This window comes from Leucopleurus acutus (assembly GCF_964270905.1).
Source record: "Leucopleurus acutus genome assembly, chromosome: 20".
NCBI classification, from domain to species: domain Eukaryota; kingdom Metazoa; phylum Chordata; class Mammalia; order Artiodactyla; family Delphinidae; genus Leucopleurus; species Leucopleurus acutus.
The window spans coordinates 45931850-45949703 of NC_139162.1; the positions used below are offsets into that span (position 1 = coordinate 45931850).

A 17854-nucleotide genomic window follows, 5' to 3' on the forward strand; every position below is an offset into this window, starting at 1 on the left:
GCCTCAGTTTGCTCTCTGTGAAATAGGAGAATGATGGCACCTTCCTTATCGCGAAGGGGGAGAGAGGGTAGCTGCCTTAAAGACACTCCCCTAAGCGCCCCCACCTCAAGCGCACCTTTGGCCAAGGTTTGGGGTTTGTGGGCGGGGCTCCGTCAAAGGGGCGTGGCCTTGGCCGTCCTGCTCCAATGGGGACCCGGGGGCGGGGACCTCCTCCCAGCTCTGTCCAGCACACGAGTCCTCCACGCAGTTCCATCTACGCCGCGGGTGCCTCTGTCGTCCCCAGAGGTCTCCGACCCCAACTCGCCCCCAGCCCACCCGTCCAGCCTTCGGCCCCCTCCTCTTAGCCACCGACCTCAGCCCCAGCACCTCTGGCCTCGACATCATGGGTGACGGAGGAGAGGGCGAGGATGAGGTCCAGTTTCTGCGGACGGTGCGTATCTCTGTGTTGGAGTCTCTGGGACTATCTCTCTGGTCTGAGTGTCTCTCTGTCTCCGATGTCTTTGTCCTGATTGCTGGTGGTCTCTGAGACTCTGGGGTCTCTCCTCTGTCCCTTTGGGTGACTGTCACTCCGTCTTTCTCCGTTTCTGTCTCTCTTAGTCTCCCCCATCTTTCTCGTCAGAGAATTAGCAGAATCTGGGACTACAGAATGGGAGGAGGATCCTCCCTCCTCCACCCTCTCTTCTGACACTAGCGATTTGTCCCAGAGAAGGGGGCCGCAGAGAGAGCACCCCCTCCCACCACTCTGGAAGCAGGCACTTGGGGAAGGTGGTTCTAATTCCTGAGCTTAATTTAGCTGTCCCCTCCCCCACCCCCCACTTAGCCCTAATTCTCTTTTTGCTCCAGACTCTGACCTATTTAAATTCTTGGGAAGAGGGCTGTGGTGGGCTGAAGGACACAACTCCTTTGAACTCCCAGCCCTTGAGGGTCTCCTGAGCGTCCCCCTGTTTCTGGGTCTTCTTTCTTTCCCCACTTGATTTTGGAGAGGAGGGTCAGATATGGCTGCTATCTATCTCTATCTGTCTCTATCTATCTCTCCCTATCTGTCTCTTTGGGTTGTCTGTGTCTCTGTCTCTTTCCATCTCTGTCTCCCTGTCTCTGTCTCTGGCTTTGTTCTTCGGCTTCAGGCCCTCTGTGTTTCTCACTGTGTCTTCAACTCCGTCTCTCTCTACATCTCTGACCCTCGGCAGGCGGGGGGGGGGGGGGGGGGCAGGGATGGGAATTGGAACAACAGGTGTCCCTCCCAGAATAGTCCACTTTTCTGGGGCCTGGGCAGGGGACAGGGAGAGGATGGGGGGAGGGGCTGCCCATCTCGAAGTCCTTCCCACTTTTCCCTCCCAGTGGTTCTACCGGGTGTGGGGCTTTGAATATGGGAGGGGATATTCTCTCTTCTGGGCTGATCCTGCACTAGCCCCTCCCCACCCCCTCCAGGCCCTGGGAAATGCTGACACAGCATTCCGGCCCCAGAATAGGACCCTGGCGAGCCGGCTCTGGTTTCCTGGGAGGGAGGAATGGACAGCTGGGGCTGGTAGTGAAGGATAGGGACAGCTGGACATTCGGCCATGGGAGGAGGCCTAGCTTCACCCTAGACTCTTGCACTGGCTCCAGTCCCTTAGCAGACACCATGGGTTGGGCTCTCCCCTCCTCCCAAGCCCTAATAAGACCGTGGCCATGGCCTTGAGCCCCTGAGCAGCCACTCTACGTCAGACCCCATGCCCAGGGCCTCAGCCTCCTGAGGCATCTAATTATATCCTTGCTGCCCTATCTTCTGAGGTAGGGCCCTATCTTTATCTCCCTGGGAGTTTTGAGGGAAACCGAGGCCTGAGTGGGAGTCACTGACCAAGGTTAAGGCCAGGAAGTGTCATCTCTGGATGCCCCTGGGGGCCAGCCCTCCTGCTTTCATAAGAGGAAAACTGGGCTCAGACTTGCCTGGCTAGCCAGTGTTGGATTCTAGAGGCCTGGCCTTGACATCTCTTGGCCCCAGACTGGGTCCATTTTCCTGAACTTTACTGAGGTTATGTGGTGGTTTTCTCAAACTTTTTGGATCTCATCCCACTGGTAAGAAATATATTTTATATTGCAACCCAGTACATGCATATATTCACATACGTTATAAAAAGTCAACTTTACTAATAGAGCTATAATTGACATGCAATAATTTGTACCCCTTTTAGGCGTTACAGTTGACAAGCTGTACACACCCAGGTAACCACTATCATAATCAATAGAACATTTCCCAGAAAGTTCCCTTTGGCTCTTTGCAGGAATCACCCTGCCCTTCTGCTTTACGTCACCATAGATCCCATAAGTCACTAACTAGTGTTTCATATAAAATATATGCTCATTTGTCCTGCTTCTTTTGCACACTGTAACATTTTTGACATTAATCCATGTAGTGTGTATCAAGAATTCATTTCTTTTTGTTGCTTAGTAGTATTCCATTGTGTGAATACGCTACAATTTGTTTATCAGTTCACCTGCTGATGGACATTTGGGTTGCCTCCAATTCATGCTATTATGCTCAAATTAGGTGCATTCACACAATTTTTTTTTTTTTTTTTTGCGGTACACGGGCCTCTCACTGTTGTGGCCTCTCCCGTTGCGGAGCAACAGGCTCCGGACGCGCAGGCTCAGTGGCCATGGCTCACGGGCCCAGCCGCTCCGCGGCATGTGGGATCTTCCCGGACCGGGGCACGAACCCGTGTCCCCTGCATCGGCAGGCGGACTCTCAACCACTGCGCCACCAGGGAAGCCCTGCACACAACTATTTTTAACTGAAACAAGTTTCATGAAATGCAGGTAGCCCTTAGAACACAGGGGGCATGCTGCTATTTTCTGTTCTTGCTCTACTTTTATTTCACTTTTTAAGCATGATGGGCATGGCCCCCAAGTTCATTTCATTTTCTTTTGATGGGTGGCAACATCCAGCCCTGCCCAGGCTGGGGTTCCTCAAAGCATGGCCCATGTCAAAACCTCCTGGGGGCTGGTTAATGGTCCAGATTCCCTACTGACCCCAGATCTACTGAATCAGGCTCTTGGTGTTGAGGGGGAGACTGGGGCAGCAAGGAAGTTGCATTTTTAACCAGGCTACCCCCCTTCATTCTGATGCAGGAGAAAGTTAGAGAATCATTGGTGTAGGGATTAGGCTCCCTGTCCCTGGTTTATATCTTGGTTTTGCCATTTGCCTGCTTCCTAACTTTGGGCAAGTGATTTTTATTTTTCTCTCTAAGCCTCAGTTTCCCAATCTGGAAAATGGGGACAAAAGTATGTACCATAAGGATTCAATGGGTCCATGCAAATATCTCTCTGGGCTCGTCTCCTCCCACTTTCTCCCTTGCTCCTGACGGCAGCAGCACCAGGCTGTCTCCCTTGCTTTTTCTGAACACCCACGGCCCCAGGCCTTTGCACAGGCAGACTCCTCTTCCGGGAACTTTCTTCCTCCAGAGATGATCGGGCCTGATTCCTTCTTGTTATTCAGACAAGGCTCAGCTCAAATGTCACCTCCTTGGAGAGGCTGTCACTTCACCCCCCCTCACTGATGTCATCCCTACCCCAAACTCTTACATCACCCTGGGTTATTTTTTCCATAACACTTATCACTGAAATTAACATTATAAATTGATTCACCTGTTCACTGCATTTCCCCCCACAAGGATGTCAGCTCCACAAGGACAGGGAATTCGTCTGCTTTATTCGCTGCTCTATATCCAGTGCCTAGATCAGTGCCTGGCACATAGCAGATGCTTAATCAGTGTCTATTAGATGAATGTAAAGCCCTGAGCATGAGGTGTAGCAGAGAGTATGTACTTAATAAACGCAAGCTGTATGATCCCTGTGAATACACGGCATATGCCAAGATGTCGGGGATGGGGGTAATAGGACAGAGCAGTCCTGGGGCCTCTCTCTCCCTCCTCCCAGGCTGACAGAAAGAATGAGGGCTGCCTGTGTGGGGTGAAGCCCAGGATTTGCTGGAAGGGCTGGAGTCTGTGTGACTTCAGGCAGAACGCCTAGCCTCCTTGAACCTGTTTCCTTTGCTGTAAAATGGAATAATCACTATCTTAACTGTGGTTAATCACTGCGGTCTCCATCTGTTTTCTTTTCCCATCAATTTTGATTGAAACCGCTATCAGTAAAAATGTGGAGCAAACCCCCACATACATTTATATTAGTTATGAATGTAATATGGGCTATTCTGCTAACATATCAAGAGGTGGTCTAACGTTCTAAAAGTGGCATATTGGGACTTCCCTGGTGGTCCAGTGTTTAAGACTCCACACTTCCACTGCAGGGGGTGTGGGCTCGATCCCTGGTGGGGAAACTAAGACCCTGCAAGGGAAACTAAGATCCCACAAGCTGCGCCGGCTGTGTGACCTCAGGCAAATCACTTCACCTCTCTAGGCCTCTGTTTCCACAGGTTCACATACTAGGACTTACCTCAGAAGGGTGTTTATTTTACTTAAAATTTTAATTTATACCCTCGAGATTATTTCAAACTTCGAGAAAAGTTGCAAGGTTATCTCAGAGAACTCCCATGTGGCCTTCAGTCATTTCCCCCAAAGGTTAGGATGTAGCATGTCTGCTTTATCATTCCCTCCATCTCTCCCTCCCTCTCTCTCCCTATTTTTTTCCTAAGCTGTTTGAGAGTTAGCTGTGGACATGATACCCTTAACCCCTAAATCCTTCAGTGTCTGTTTCCTAAAAAAACAAGGGATGTCTCTCAGAAAACCACAGCACAGTTATCAAAATCGGGAGATTTCGTACGGCTATGATACCATCATCTAATTCACAGTCTGTTTCACCTTTCACCACTTGTCTCTATACCATCTTTTATGGCATTTCCCCTCCATCCAGGATCCAGTCCAGATTCTGGCACTGCATTCAGGAGTCATTAGACAGCACTCCTTAAATGAGAGCTACTATTAAAATAACACACAAAAATAATTAGATAAGGCTGAACTTAAAAGCCATTTAACTTGAGGCACTCATATCTTCCACCCTCCAGTGACTCACCTTGTGGACCCCCACCTGGGAGTCCTCTGGAGTCAGTTGGACTGGGGTTCAGATCCCAGCTGCTTCTCTTATCAGCCGTGTGGCCTTGGACAAGCCATGTCCCCTCATTGAGCCTCAGTTTCCCCATTTTAACGTGGGGATGCCACTGGCTTGGATCTCATGGGGATGTTAGAAGCATGTACAGTGCTCAACACGGGCCCCTACTTGACAAATGGCGAGGGTGGCTATTATTAGTCACATCTTTTTCACGAGGAGAAAGGGCCAGGTGGGTGGCCCATGGTACAGTGTCTGCGGGATGCGGGTGGGATGCGGGCGCCCACCCTGACCCTCTGCCCGTCCCCAGGACGACGAGATGGTCCTGCAGTGCAGCGCCATGGTGCTCAAGGAGCAGCTCAAGCTCTGCCTGGCCGCCGAGGGCTTCGGCAACCGCCTCTGCTTCCTGGAGCCCACCAGCAATGCCCAGGTCTGTGCAGGACGGAAGGAAGAGGGGGCCTGAGGGGCAGAGAGCCTGGGGCCCAAAGAAGAGGGGTCTGGGAGTCTGGAGAGGGGATGCTGACAGGAAGGGGAATAGGGAGGGGGGCTAAGAGGGAAAGGGGGCTGGAGGTCTGAGGAGGGGAGCTGGGGTCCTGGGGGAAGAGGGAGGGGGTCTAAGGAGATAGAAGGTCTTGAGTTCAAAGAAGAGGGGATCTGAAGGGGGTGCTGATAGGAGAGAAAATGGGAGGGGGCTTACAGGGGAAAGGGGCAGAGGTCTGAGGTAGGTGGAGGTCTGAGGAGGGAGGGGCAGGGGGTCTTAGGAGGCAGGTGTCTGAGGGGGCAGAGGGTCTTCAATCCAAAGCAGAACAGCCTGGAGGGTCAGGGGGTGCCCGCAGGGGGCTGACTGGGGAGGGGGTTGGAGGCTGAGAGGTGGGGGGATCCTGGGGTCTGAGGCTGAGGTGAACTCAGGCTCTGAGGGAGGAGGTGACCTGGGGGGATGGGGCCGAGGCTGGGAGAGGGAGGAGACCTGGAGTTTGATGGGGGAGGAGGCCAGGGGCCTGAGGTGGGCAGAGAGTCTTGGGTCCAAGGGGGAGGGTGTCTAAGTGCTTGAGGTGCCTGGGCGGGAGCCTGAGGCGGGAGGTGTGAGGTGGGGCCTTGCTCCTGGGACTTTGAAGCAGTGTTCACAGGTGTCTGAGGGAGAGGGCAGGAGCTGGGACTGTCTGCTCGTTACAGCGGGAGCTGGGGCTTCCTTTGGGGTTGGAGAGATTTGCGTTTTCTGCCGGGAGGGCAAGGAGGGGGCTCCCGGAGTCGGATGGGTGGAATGCGTCTGACAGGGGCTGAGGCTTCCTATGGGATTAGGTGTGCTGTGGAAACTTCTGTGAGGTTCGGGTGGGGTACAGGGGTGTGAGGGAGGAGGCAGAGCAGAGGTGTCTTCTGGGATGTTGGTGCGAATTCAGGGTGTTTGAAGCGGGAGGCAGAGGGCAGGGCTTCTTGGAGGGCTGGGTCGGGTCTGGGTCTCTAAGAGGTGTAGGTATTTAGACTAGGGGCAGGGCATGCACCAGCACTCTGGAGCCTTCAGGTCCCCCGTTCACATCTCCCCACCCCACAGAATGTGCCCCCCGACCTGGCCATCTGTTGCTTCGTCCTGGAGCAGTCCCTGTCCGTCCGAGCCCTGCAGGAGATGCTGGCCAACACCGTGGAGGCCGGCGTGGAGGTGAGGCTCCCACCCAGCTGGGATGGGTGGCAGGGACGGGTGGGAGGACCTGGGGGTCATTTACCATCTGTTCTTCTTCCTCTCTCTGCCCTGCCCCCCACAGGCCCTCAATTTGGATAAGTGGGTAGGTCTGGCCTTGGGTGTCATCTGTCCTTGCCACCTCTCCTGACCCCAGGTGGGCCTCTTGGGTCCACACCCTGCACACAGGGGCTGGGGGTTCTTCCCCACCCCGGTTGTCAGGGTCTGTGGAACCCAGAACAGGCCAGGCAGGAAGGAAGGAAGGGGGTGGGGGCTTTTGATCCCCTGTTCTCCCACCTGCTCCTTTCTCCTCTTTTCCATCCTTTCCTCCGACCCTCCTAGCTCTTCTCCGCATGGGACCTCTCCCCTCATCACCTCCCTCCATCCCAAGTGTGAGTCCCCTCTGGACCCACATGGTGGGTCCACCATGTGATCACGTGGCCCCATCACATGGCCCCCTCAGAGCATGGGCATGTGAGAGCTGGGATGGGGGGCATGATGCCATCGAGTGCTGGGTGTACCCACCCACTCCTAAGAGGCGCAGAGTCTTCTTGGGCCCGGGGGTGTGTGGCAGCACAGGGCAGGTCCCTGCGGGTGATGCTCCAATGTTTAACAGCTGGTAGGACAGTACCGGTGCACAGCTGTGTTATGACAGGTGAGAGCAGAGGGAGCTAAAGTCTGTGGAACACGAGATCCGGGGGCTTCCCTGAGTGACCCCAGGTATCTGAACCTCTGGAAGAGGGGTTCAGCCCCCTGAGTGACTCTGGGGCCTGGTTAACAGGTTGAAGGACAGAGTGGGCTTTGGGGAATAGAAAACACCCCACCCACAGGCTTCTCAGAGACACAGACCTTGCTTCCCCTGGAAGCAGGGAACCTGAGGCAGAGACTCTGTTGTGGGTCTGAGCTGAGGCTTCTTCGCATCCAGGCCCGAGCATGGTGTCTTCTGGGAAGTGTATTCCCACCTGAGATAGGCCAGATGTTTCAGGGGGGTCTATTCTCACTCTGTGTCCTCCCCTGCCCCCTGCAGTCGTCCCAGGGTGGGGGACACAGGACACTCCTGTATGGCCATGCCATCCTGCTCCGGCACTCGCACAGCGGCATGGTAAGTGCGTCCGGGAGGGGCTGGGGCGGCGGCAGGGGCCAGGGAGTGCAACGCCTGCCGGGTGGCTGACTCCCCTCTACAACCCTAGTACCTGAGCTGCCTCACCACCTCCCGCTCCATGACTGACAAGCTGGCCTTCGACGTGGGACTGCAGGAGGACGCAACAGGTGCAGGGCCTGGAGGGAGGTGCTACGATGGGGACGCCGCAGACAGGGAGGTGGGATGCAGAAGGTCTGCAGAACCCCGGGAGCGAGCATGGGGATGTTCCAGGGGCAAAGATGGGGGGGCTTTGGGGCTGAGAGTCTGGGGGTGTGGATGAATACATTCTGGACAGAGAGACTCAGGCAAGCAGGCAGAGAGTCTGAGGACAGGAACGGGGGACTGTGAGGCAGAGAGTTGGGGGCAGTAAGAGGAGAGCTTGGGATGGAGGGCTTGGGAGGCTCCGTGGCTGGGAATGCCTTGGGGAAGAGCGTTCTGGGCAGCCCTCACCCCGCCCCCACCCATAGGAGAGGCCTGTTGGTGGACGACACACCCGGCCTCCAAGCAGAGGTCGGAAGGAGAGAAGGTCCGAGTTGGGGATGACCTCATCCTCGTCAGCGTCTCCTCTGAGCGCTACCTGGTGAGTAGCACCTCCCTCACCACAGCTCCTACTGCTCCGGGGGCTGGGGGCACACGGGATCCACCCCATCTCCTCCTCATTGGTTTGCCTGGTCTCTGGCCCCAACGTCCTGACTCCCAATTTCCAGTTTCCATCCAATTTCTGGTTTCTGACGCCCCATTTCCTGACTTGATCTCGGTTTCTTTTCTTTCTTTTTTTTTTTTTTGCGGTTCGCGGGCCTCTCACTGTTGCGGCCTCTCCCGTTGCGGAGCACAGGCTCCGGGCACGTGGGCTCAGCGGCCATGGCTCACGGGCCCAGCCGCTCCGCGGCACGCGGGATCCTCCCGGACCGGGGCACGAACCCGCGTCCCCCGCATCGGCAGGCGGACTCCCAACCGCTGCGCCGCCAGGGAGGCCCGATCTCTGTTTCTTGATCTGGGCCTGTAATTTCTGGTCTCCTGGCTTCCACCCTTGGTTTCTGACTCGCTCTGGAACTATTGCTCACCCCCATCATCTCTGACCACCACATCCTGGTTGCCCACAGCACCTGTCGACGGCCAGCGGGGAGCTCCAGGTTGACGCCTCCTTCATGCAGACACTGTGGAACATGAACCCCATCTGCTCTGGCTGCGAAGAGGGTGAGGACCCCAGACCTCTGACCCCTAACCTAAGACCCCCAAAACAGGCCTTCAACATTGCCCCTCAGACCCCAAACCAAGATCTCCACATTATGACCCTCATACTTAGATCTCCAGCTGACCACCAATCTGGAACCCTAGAGCTCAGACCTCGAAACCTAAAACTCAGTATCAGACTCCTAATTCAGACCCCAAAGCGCGCAAGCCAAACTCAGGTCCTGGAGGTCAGACCCCTCAACTCAGACCCAAAGCTTAGAACATCGAATGTGTAGCTTATCCCTCAGACCCCAAGCCTCAGATGACAAGCACATGGGACCTCAGCCCCCCAAATTCAAACTCAGATCCCCAAACTAAGAGCCCTACTTCAGACCCCGAACCTCAGCCAATCGACTTCACACCTCCAACTCTAACCTCAAATCTCCAAAATCATCTCCCAGTTTGCAGACCCCCATGCTGAGTCCCTAAAGCATGAACCCAAAACTTTGAACCCAATTCTCACACCCCAAACCTCAGAGCCCTAAGCCGGACCCAAGCTGAGATGCAAGCCACAAATCTCGAAACTCAGGCCTTAATCTCAGACCCCGAAACTCAGACCCGCCAACTTCTAACTACGACAAAGCTCACATCTCCCCAGACTCAGACCCCAGAGCTAAGCCTTCCAAACCTCAGACCTCAAACCTCAGACACCAGCCTCAGACCTCCAAAATAACACTCAAAATTCAGACCCTGACTTCAGACTCCACCGTCATACGTCTAAACCCAGACCCCCATCTCAAGCCCTGGAACTCAAACCTCAGAATCAGGGAACATTAGACCCAAATCTCTAATGACATTCTCTGAAGCCAACCTCGAAAATCCAAACTGAGACCTTTAAACCCCAGACCCACAAACCTCCCAGCCTCAGCCCTGCACACCCAGACCCCCAACATCAGATCCCCAACCGCAGACCCCAAATCTCATGCCCCTACTTCAGGCCTCAATCTGAGCCCGAATCTCAGACTACAACTTTGTACCTTGAAACTCAGATCTCCATCTGCAGACCCCCAAACCCAGCCCCCAGCTTCCCACAGGGCAGAAGCAGGGCCTGCAAACTCCACTGTGGCTCCCAGGCCTTTCTGGGGCTCCAGCTTCCCAATGACCACTTTCCTTTGCTCCTGTCCAGGCTATGTGACCGGGGGCCACGTCCTCCGCCTCTTTCATGGACACATGGATGAATGTCTGACCATTTCCCCTGCTGACAGTGATGACCAGCGCAGGTCTGGGCTTGGGGACAAGAGGGTCTGGCGTCTTCGGGCCAGAAGGGGGATGGCAAAGGTTAGCTAGGGGGGCCTGGAACCCTAGGATTAGGGATCAGATTCTGGGGGGCTGGAGCCTGAACTCTTGACCTCACTCTCTTCCATGTACCCAGACTTGTCTACTATGAGGGGGGATCTGTGTGCACCCACGCCCGCTCCCTCTGGAGACTGGAGCCACTGAGAATCAGGTAGGGGTCAGGGGCAGAGGAGGCAGGCTGGGGAGGGGCTAGGGGTTCCTGGGGGCCCTGGGAGGAGAAGAGTGTCTTGAAGGAAGAACTGAGGAAGAGACTGGAGGGTTTTGAGGGAAAATCTGGGGAGCCTAAGACAGCAATAAAGGTCCCCAGGGTCCTAGAATCCTGGAGGAAAAAGAGGTCTTGGGGGTAGTGGAGGTTCCTGAGGGAGAGATCAGGGTCTCGAGTGAAATTGTGGGGAAAGGAGGGGAGAAAATGACAGATCTGGGAAAACTGGAGACACTGAAATCATCTGGGCAGCTCTGAGGAAGTGGTGAGGGCCTGAGAGAAGATTGGGGCTCTTAAAGGAAGGCTGGGGGTCCTAAGAAGGATTTGAGGGCTCCAAGGAAGATTTGGGCACCCTGGAACAGGGCTGAGGGCTTGAGGAGGTTTCAACCAAGACTATGGTGTCCATGGGAGAACTGGGGGGCCTCTGACCTCTCCCTCGTCCTCACCCTCTGCAGCTGGAGTGGGAGCCACCTGCGCTGGGGCCAGCCACTCCGCATCCGGCATGTCACCACCGGGCGGTACTTGGCACTCATTGAGGACCAGGGCCTAGTGGTGGTTGACGCCAGCAAGGCCCACACCAAGGCCACTTCCTTCTGCTTCCGAATCTCCAAGGTCGGTGGGGTCAGGATACCCTCCCTCAGCTGGAGCCCCAAATCCCGCCCCAGCCCCCCACCACTCTGCAGTCTCTTGGGGGGGGAATCCCCCATTAAATGCACAAGCAGAGGAGGCTGACCTCTGTCCCCTGCCCCTGTAGGAGAAGCTGGATACGGCCCCCAAGCGGGATGTGGAGGGCATGGGCCCCCCTGAAATCAAATATGGGGAGTCCCTGTGCTTTGTGCAGCACGTGGCCTCAGGCCTGTGGCTCACCTATGCTGCCCCGGACCCCAAGGCCCTGCGGCTCGGCGTGCTCAAGAAGAAGGTGGGCACCTGGCAGAGGGAAGGGGTGGGGTACAGGCTGGGGCAGGAAGGGGACTGGGGGTGATGATGCTTGAGCCTTTAGGAGTTTGAGGTTGGGATTGAGAGAAAGACAAAGACTGAGAGAGAAACTGAGATTGAGAGAGACAGGAAAAAAGAAAGAATACATGTATGAAGAGAAAGAGAGAAGTATAGACAGACATGGGGACAGACAAATAGAGAAAGACAGAGACAGAGAGACAGAAATAAGAAAGACAGAGGTGGAGAGAAAAAGATGAATAATAACAGACGGAGAATACCATTCAGCCAATTATTGAGTACCCCAGGTGTTGTGGATGTGTGTGTGGACAGATAGCTGAGCTACACAGACCTGTTCCCTGCCTTCCCTGTGCTCAGACACTGTGACTAAACCCTCTCTAATGAAGTACACAGTTTTACAACCCAACAGTGGGAAAGCGACTTTTGACAGAGGGAACACCAGGTGCAAAGGCCCTGAAGTTGGGATGAGGTTGGTCTGTTGCAATCACTGAAAGGAGATCTAGTTCGGCTGGAGGCGAGTGAGCGAGGGGTGAGTCGTGGGAGATGAGGACAGAGAGGGGACGGGAAGAGATCAGGTAGAGCCTTGTGGGCCACGGGGGAGGGTCCTGGCTTTTACTCTGGGTGAGAGGGAGCCGCAAGATAGTCTTGAGCAGGCCAGGGCACGGGGGGCGGTGCCCTGATTCAGGTTCACAGGGTTCTTGAGCTGCTTATGGGAACAGACTACGGGGCTGGGCAGAGCTGGAGAAGGAAGACCAGGGCAGGTCTGCACTGGTACAGGTGGAGGATGACAGTGGACAGCACCAGGGTGGGGACTGTGGAGTGAGGAAAGGGGGCAGAGTCTGGTTGTATTCTGAGGGCAGAGCCAACAGGATTTTCTGACAGATTGGATATCAGGGTGAGAGGGAGAGGGACTGAGGATGAGACCATGATTTTTGTCCTTTTTTGCCCTGAGCAGCTGGAAGGAGGGAAGTGCCGTCAACTGAGTCAGGGACAGCCAAGTATCAGCTCAGGAGGATGGGCCCCAATGCCTAGAACAGAGCCACTCAATAGACTTGCTGAGCGAATCAGTGAGAAGACTAGGGCGGCACCTGTTTGTGAAAACTGAGGCTGAAGTTGGATACAACAGCAGAGGATGTAGAGATGGGCCTGGGCCAGAGAGGGCAATGTGGGGGTCGTCAGCAGGTGGACGGTATTTACAGCTGCTGGACTGGATGGGGTCCTGGGGAGGTCAGCTCAGGGGAAAGCCGGCAGCCATGATGGTCTCACCTCCCAGAAAGGTGTTCAGGCATTCTGTCTGGGACATGTTAAATTTGGGGTGCCATTAGAGCTTTCTGGTGGGGGGATGTTAAGTCAGTAGTAGATACAAATGGAGAGGGGTCTGGCCTGGGGAAAGACAAGATAGAGAGAGACAGAGAGGGAGAGAGAGGGAGAATCAAAGAGGGACAGAGAAAGAGAGAAAGAAAGACAGAGAATAGATAGCTAGTGGGAAGCAGCCGCATAGCACAGGGAGATCAGCTCGGTGGTTTGTGACCACTTAGAGGGGTGGGATAGGGAGGGTGGGAGGGAGGGAGACACAAGAGGGAAGAGCTATGGGAACATATGTTTATGTATAACTGATTCACTTTGTTATAAAGCAGAAACTAACACACCATTGTAAAGCAATTATACTCCAATAAAGATGTTAAAAAAAAAAAAGGAAAGACAGAGGTAGAGAGAGAGATGGACATAGCGACAGAGAGGGAGAGACAGAGCATGGGATAGGCATGAGAGAGACAGAGAGACAGAGACAAAGACAGACAGACAGAAACAAAGAGGACAGAGACAGAGAGTGAGAGGAGAGACCTAGAGGGGGTTAAAAGAGAGAGGGGTTGAGAATGAAAGACGCAGGGACAGATGAAGAGGGACTGGGGGCGGAGCTGGCAGAGAGATTCCGTAGAGGATGGGGGCAATTTGGGGGCTAGAGTCTGGGTGGAGGTCTGGGGAGCATGGCCCTGGCTGGCTGAGCCCCTCCTGACGTCTCTCTCCCACCACTGTCAGGCCATTCTGCACCAGGAAGGCCACATGGACGACGCACTGTCACTGACCCGCTGTCAGCAGGAGGAGTCCCAGGCCGCCCGCATGATCTACAGCACTGGCGGCCTCTACAACCACTTCATCAAGTGAGCCACCCGGCCCGCTCTGCCCTGGGGGCCAGGCCACACCTTGACCCCACGCCCCTGGTGTTCATGCGCCAGACCATTTAATCTCTACCTCTGACATTCACACCTCTCCCATACACAGACTCCTGACCTCTACATACTTGACCCCTAATCTGACCTCGACAGCTATGACTTTGACTTCACACCCCTGACACCCTCGACCCTGGACCTCCCTAGCCCTGACCTCTGCTTTCATGACCTGTCCCTACACAGGCGGGGGTCCCAGGCCCAGCTCTGCCCTTGGCCACTGGGTCACCTCGGGCCAATCAATGCCCTTCTCTCTCTGCGTCTCACTGTCTCTCTCTGTTAAATAGGTGTGTCTGTGGGAGTCTGGCAGGGACCGGGGGTGGGTGGGGGCGGGACCCTCACAGGGTTCACGGACCCTCACTGATACGTGCGCGGTCTCCGCAGGGGCCTGGACAGCTTCAGCGGAAAGCCGAGGGGCTCGGGGTCTCCGGCTGGCACAGCACTGCCTCTCGAGGGTGTCATCCTGAGCCTGCAGGACCTCATCGGCTACTTCGAGCCACCCTCCGAGGAGCTGCAGCACGAGGAGAAGCAGGGAAAGCTGCGCAGCCTGCGCAACCGCCAGAGCCTCTTCCAGGAGGAGGTGAGGGCGCGGCCCGGGGGGGCGGGGTCTGTGGGCGCGGGGTCGGAGCCTTCAGAGGGGCGGAGCCTGCTGGACCCGGGGAAGCAGTGGTCTGAGAGGGGGCGGGGCAGGTGGAGGGTCAGGAGGAAGTTCCTGGCCTGGGTGAACAGGGCGGGGAGGCGGGTCGTAGGGGACACGCGAAGGGGCGGAGCCTTGAAGCGGGTCCGGAGTGGGTTGGTGGGCGAGGCTTTGGTGAGGGGCGGGGCCTGTGAGAGCAAAGTGGAACCGGAGCCTGAAGGCGGGGGCAGGACTTGTTCCCTCTCCTGGGAGGACGGGGCGGGGTGAAGGTAAGCTCTGGGCCAAGGCAAGTCAGTGGAGGAAAGGCCTGGGAAGAAGCCCGAGGCTGAGCTACTAGACTCAGGAGGCGGTGACTGTAGGGGTAGGGCCCGCGGAGTGGGAGGATAGAACCAGAGTGGGGCATGGTGGGGAGCAGGGCCAGAGAGGTGGGCTTTTGGGTGGGAGGATAGTGTAGGGCGCGACCTCAGCTTGGGTCAGAGGCTGGGGGTCTGTGTGTTATGAGAGGAGACGTGGTGGGCTCCGCTCAGCACGGAGTCTGAGTGCGAGGGGCCGAGAGGGGTGGAAAACTGGGGCTGTACAAAGGTCCGGGGTCTGCTGTCTCCTCAGGGTGATTGGGGAGCATGTTCATTTAAAGTCTTCCAAGTTGGCCCTGCTCCTCTCCAGGGGCTCCCATTGTGATGGGGGTGGCAGACCTAGAAATGATGATAGTAACAACAACAAAACTTACTAATGGAGTGGGATTAGTATATGCAAAGTGTTTAGAACAGTAGCAGCACAGAGTAGATGCTATATAAGTGTCAGTGGTTATTGTTACTTTGAATTTAGCCCTTACTGTGTGTTATGGGTGTTATATACCTGACATGCTCCCCATAACCCCATGGGGGGTTGTAACTCCCATATTACAGATGGGTCACTGAGGTGCAGAGAGATTAGATAACAGCCATTGCTGAACAAATATACCAGGGGGGATATAGCTGTCAAGAAAATAGACAAAAATCCCTGTCCTTGTGGAGTTAGCGTGGGGCGGGAGGATAAATGAGCAATAAAATAGGACGCTTATGTGGTGTATTAGATGATGATAAGGAGAAAAACAAAGCAGGGCAGGGACTTCCCTGGTGGTCCAGTGGTTAAGAATCCACCTTCCAAAGCAGGGGACGCGGGTTCGATCCCTGGTGGGGGAACTGAGATCCCACATGCTGCGGGGCAACTAAGCCTGTGCGCTCTAGAGCCCACGTGCCGTAACTACTGAGCCTGTGCGCTCTGGAGCCCGCGTGCCACAACTGGAGAGAAGCCCACGTGCCACAACGAAAGATCCTGCATGCTGCAACAAAGATCCTGCAGCTAGGTCCCGCAACTAAGACCCTACGCAGCCAAATAAATAAATATTAAAAAAAGGGCAGCGGTAGGGAGTGCTGGGGTTGTTGCAGTTTAAAATACAGTAGTCAGGGAGGGTCACATGAATGAAGAGAGGCAGCCATGTGTACACCTGAGGGAGGGACAGAGAGGAGACAGAGCAAGTACACGGACCATGAAGTGGGAGTGTGCCTGGCAGCTTCCAGAATAGTGAGGAGGCCGGGATGACTGGAACTGGGTGGTGAGCTAGGGGAGGAGTGGGAGGAGATGAGCACAGAGAGGTGACAAAGGCCAGGCCATGGTGAGGACTTGCGGTTTGGGAGCCACAGAAGGGTTAGGTCTTCGAAAGTCACAATGAGTTAGGGGCAGAGCCACTGTGTGTGACTCCAACTGGCTGTGCTCTCTACCACGATGCACTGCATCTCTTACTACGGGCCCAGGATATAGATACAACAATTATCATAGCAGCCCAGTTGTCCACCACCACTGGAATGAATCCACAAATGTGGCATATCCGTATGATGGCTATGGACACTACTCAGCAATGAAAATGAGCAAATGACAACCCCATGAAACAATGCCCTTAACCTTAAAGCGTAATATTGAGAGAATTCCCTGGTGGTCAAGTGGTTGGGACTCGGCGCTTTCGCTGCCAAGGTCTCGGTTCGATCCCTAGTCGGGGAACTGAGATCCTGCAAGCCGCTCAGTGCGGCCAAATAAATAAATAGAAAAAAAAAATTTTTTTTTAAAGTAATGTTGAGCAAAAGAATCCATGTGCAAAAGAATACTTACTGTACATCTCAAGTTCAAAAACAGGCAGAATTTTACTAGACTGTTTATGAATGCATGCATAGGTAGTAAAAACAGAAAAACAAGGAAAGGATTTCCATAAAAGTCAGAGAGGGTTGTGTAACAGGAGGGGCATCGAGGTGACTTCTGGGAGGCTAGCAATGCTCTCTTTCTTGACCTGGGTCATGGGTACACAAGTGTTCTTTCATATTTATTTGTTAAGCCATATGCATTTGATCTTTATTATCTCCAGATTCTTTATTTGCAAATATGCCTACTTGCTAAAATTTATTTGTAACCTCCAGATCGATGCTTGCAGAATATTTGTAGTCATTTGTGGCCATGTGCAGAGAGGCAAAAAATTTAAGTCACTTGATGTTGCGTTTGCCAGCTGAGGTTGAACAAGGCGACGATTTGCCTTGTTATTTCAACTGTCACCTGTAAGCAAGTGTCCTCTTTGTGGTGTATTTAGTGCCACGCTTTTCACATTTTTGTGCTTTTTGTTCATTTCACTGATTAAAATGGCCCCTAAGCACAGTGGCGAAGCGCTGTCTACTGTTCCTAAGTGCAAGAAGGCTGTGATGTGCCTTACTGAGAAAATATGTGTTAAAGAAAAGCTTCACCGAAGCGCGAGTCACAGTGCTGTTGGTTGTGAGTTTAATGTTAATGCATCAACAACATCCATTAAATTAGTGTCTTTAAACAGAAACGCACATAAAACGAGAGTGTGTATTGATTGATTGATGAAAATGTGGTGCTCAGAGACTCAGAGAAGGCCCCTGTGTTTCCCCTGGGAGCCTTGGTTCTCAGGATTCACTCAGTGCTCACGGCGACTTTACAGAACCTAACTACTACGAAAAGCAAGAATAGACTGTATATGTTTTATTGTTTTTTGTTTTGCGGTACACACGCCTCTCACTGCCGTGGCCTCTCCCGTTGCGGAGCGCAGGCTCCGGACGCGCAGGCTCAGCGGCCCAGCTGCTCCACAACATGTGGGATCTTCCCAGACCGGGGCACGAACCCATGTCCCCTCCATCGGCAGGCAGACTCTCAACCACTGCGCCACCAGGGAAGCCCTAGACCGTATATGTTTTATGTGCTTTTCTGTATGTCTGTTATAATTCAAAATAAAAGAAGACAAAAGGTTAAAATGTTTTTTAAAAGAAGAAAGAGACAGAAGGCAAAAATCTCTCTGATGGTTGGTGTGGAAAGTGAGCTGGGCCAAATGGGACCAGCAGTAGGGTCCTTGGAGGTGGAAAGGAAGGAAAGAAAATACTGGAAGGAGAAACACAGATTCAGTCCGGATGTTAAT

At 54.3% G+C, this 17854-nt stretch overlaps 1 protein-coding gene across 2 annotated transcripts in view; it reads left to right on the forward strand.

The window, feature by feature from the left end:
- Window positions 1-382: 382 nt before the first annotated feature.
- RYR1 (ryanodine receptor 1) overlaps window positions 383-17854 on the forward strand; it is a gene marked incomplete at its 5' end in the record, with an annotated part of 117456 nt that continues 99984 nt past the window's right edge. For both annotated transcript variants that reach the window (XM_082862840.1, XM_082862841.1), the window contains 13 exons: window positions 383-430; window positions 5351-5470; window positions 6590-6694; window positions 7740-7814; window positions 7903-7981; window positions 8321-8433; window positions 8957-9050; window positions 10213-10306; window positions 10459-10533; window positions 11040-11196; window positions 11339-11503; window positions 13576-13697; window positions 14148-14343. In XM_082862840.1, coding sequence (XP_082718966.1) covers window positions 383-430; window positions 5351-5470; window positions 6590-6694; window positions 7740-7814; window positions 7903-7981; window positions 8321-8433; window positions 8957-9050; window positions 10213-10306; window positions 10459-10533; window positions 11040-11196; window positions 11339-11503; window positions 13576-13697; window positions 14148-14343 — 1443 coding nt within the window. The remainder of the gene's footprint in view (window positions 431-5350; window positions 5471-6589; window positions 6695-7739; window positions 7815-7902; window positions 7982-8320; window positions 8434-8956; window positions 9051-10212; window positions 10307-10458; window positions 10534-11039; window positions 11197-11338; window positions 11504-13575; window positions 13698-14147; window positions 14344-17854) is intronic.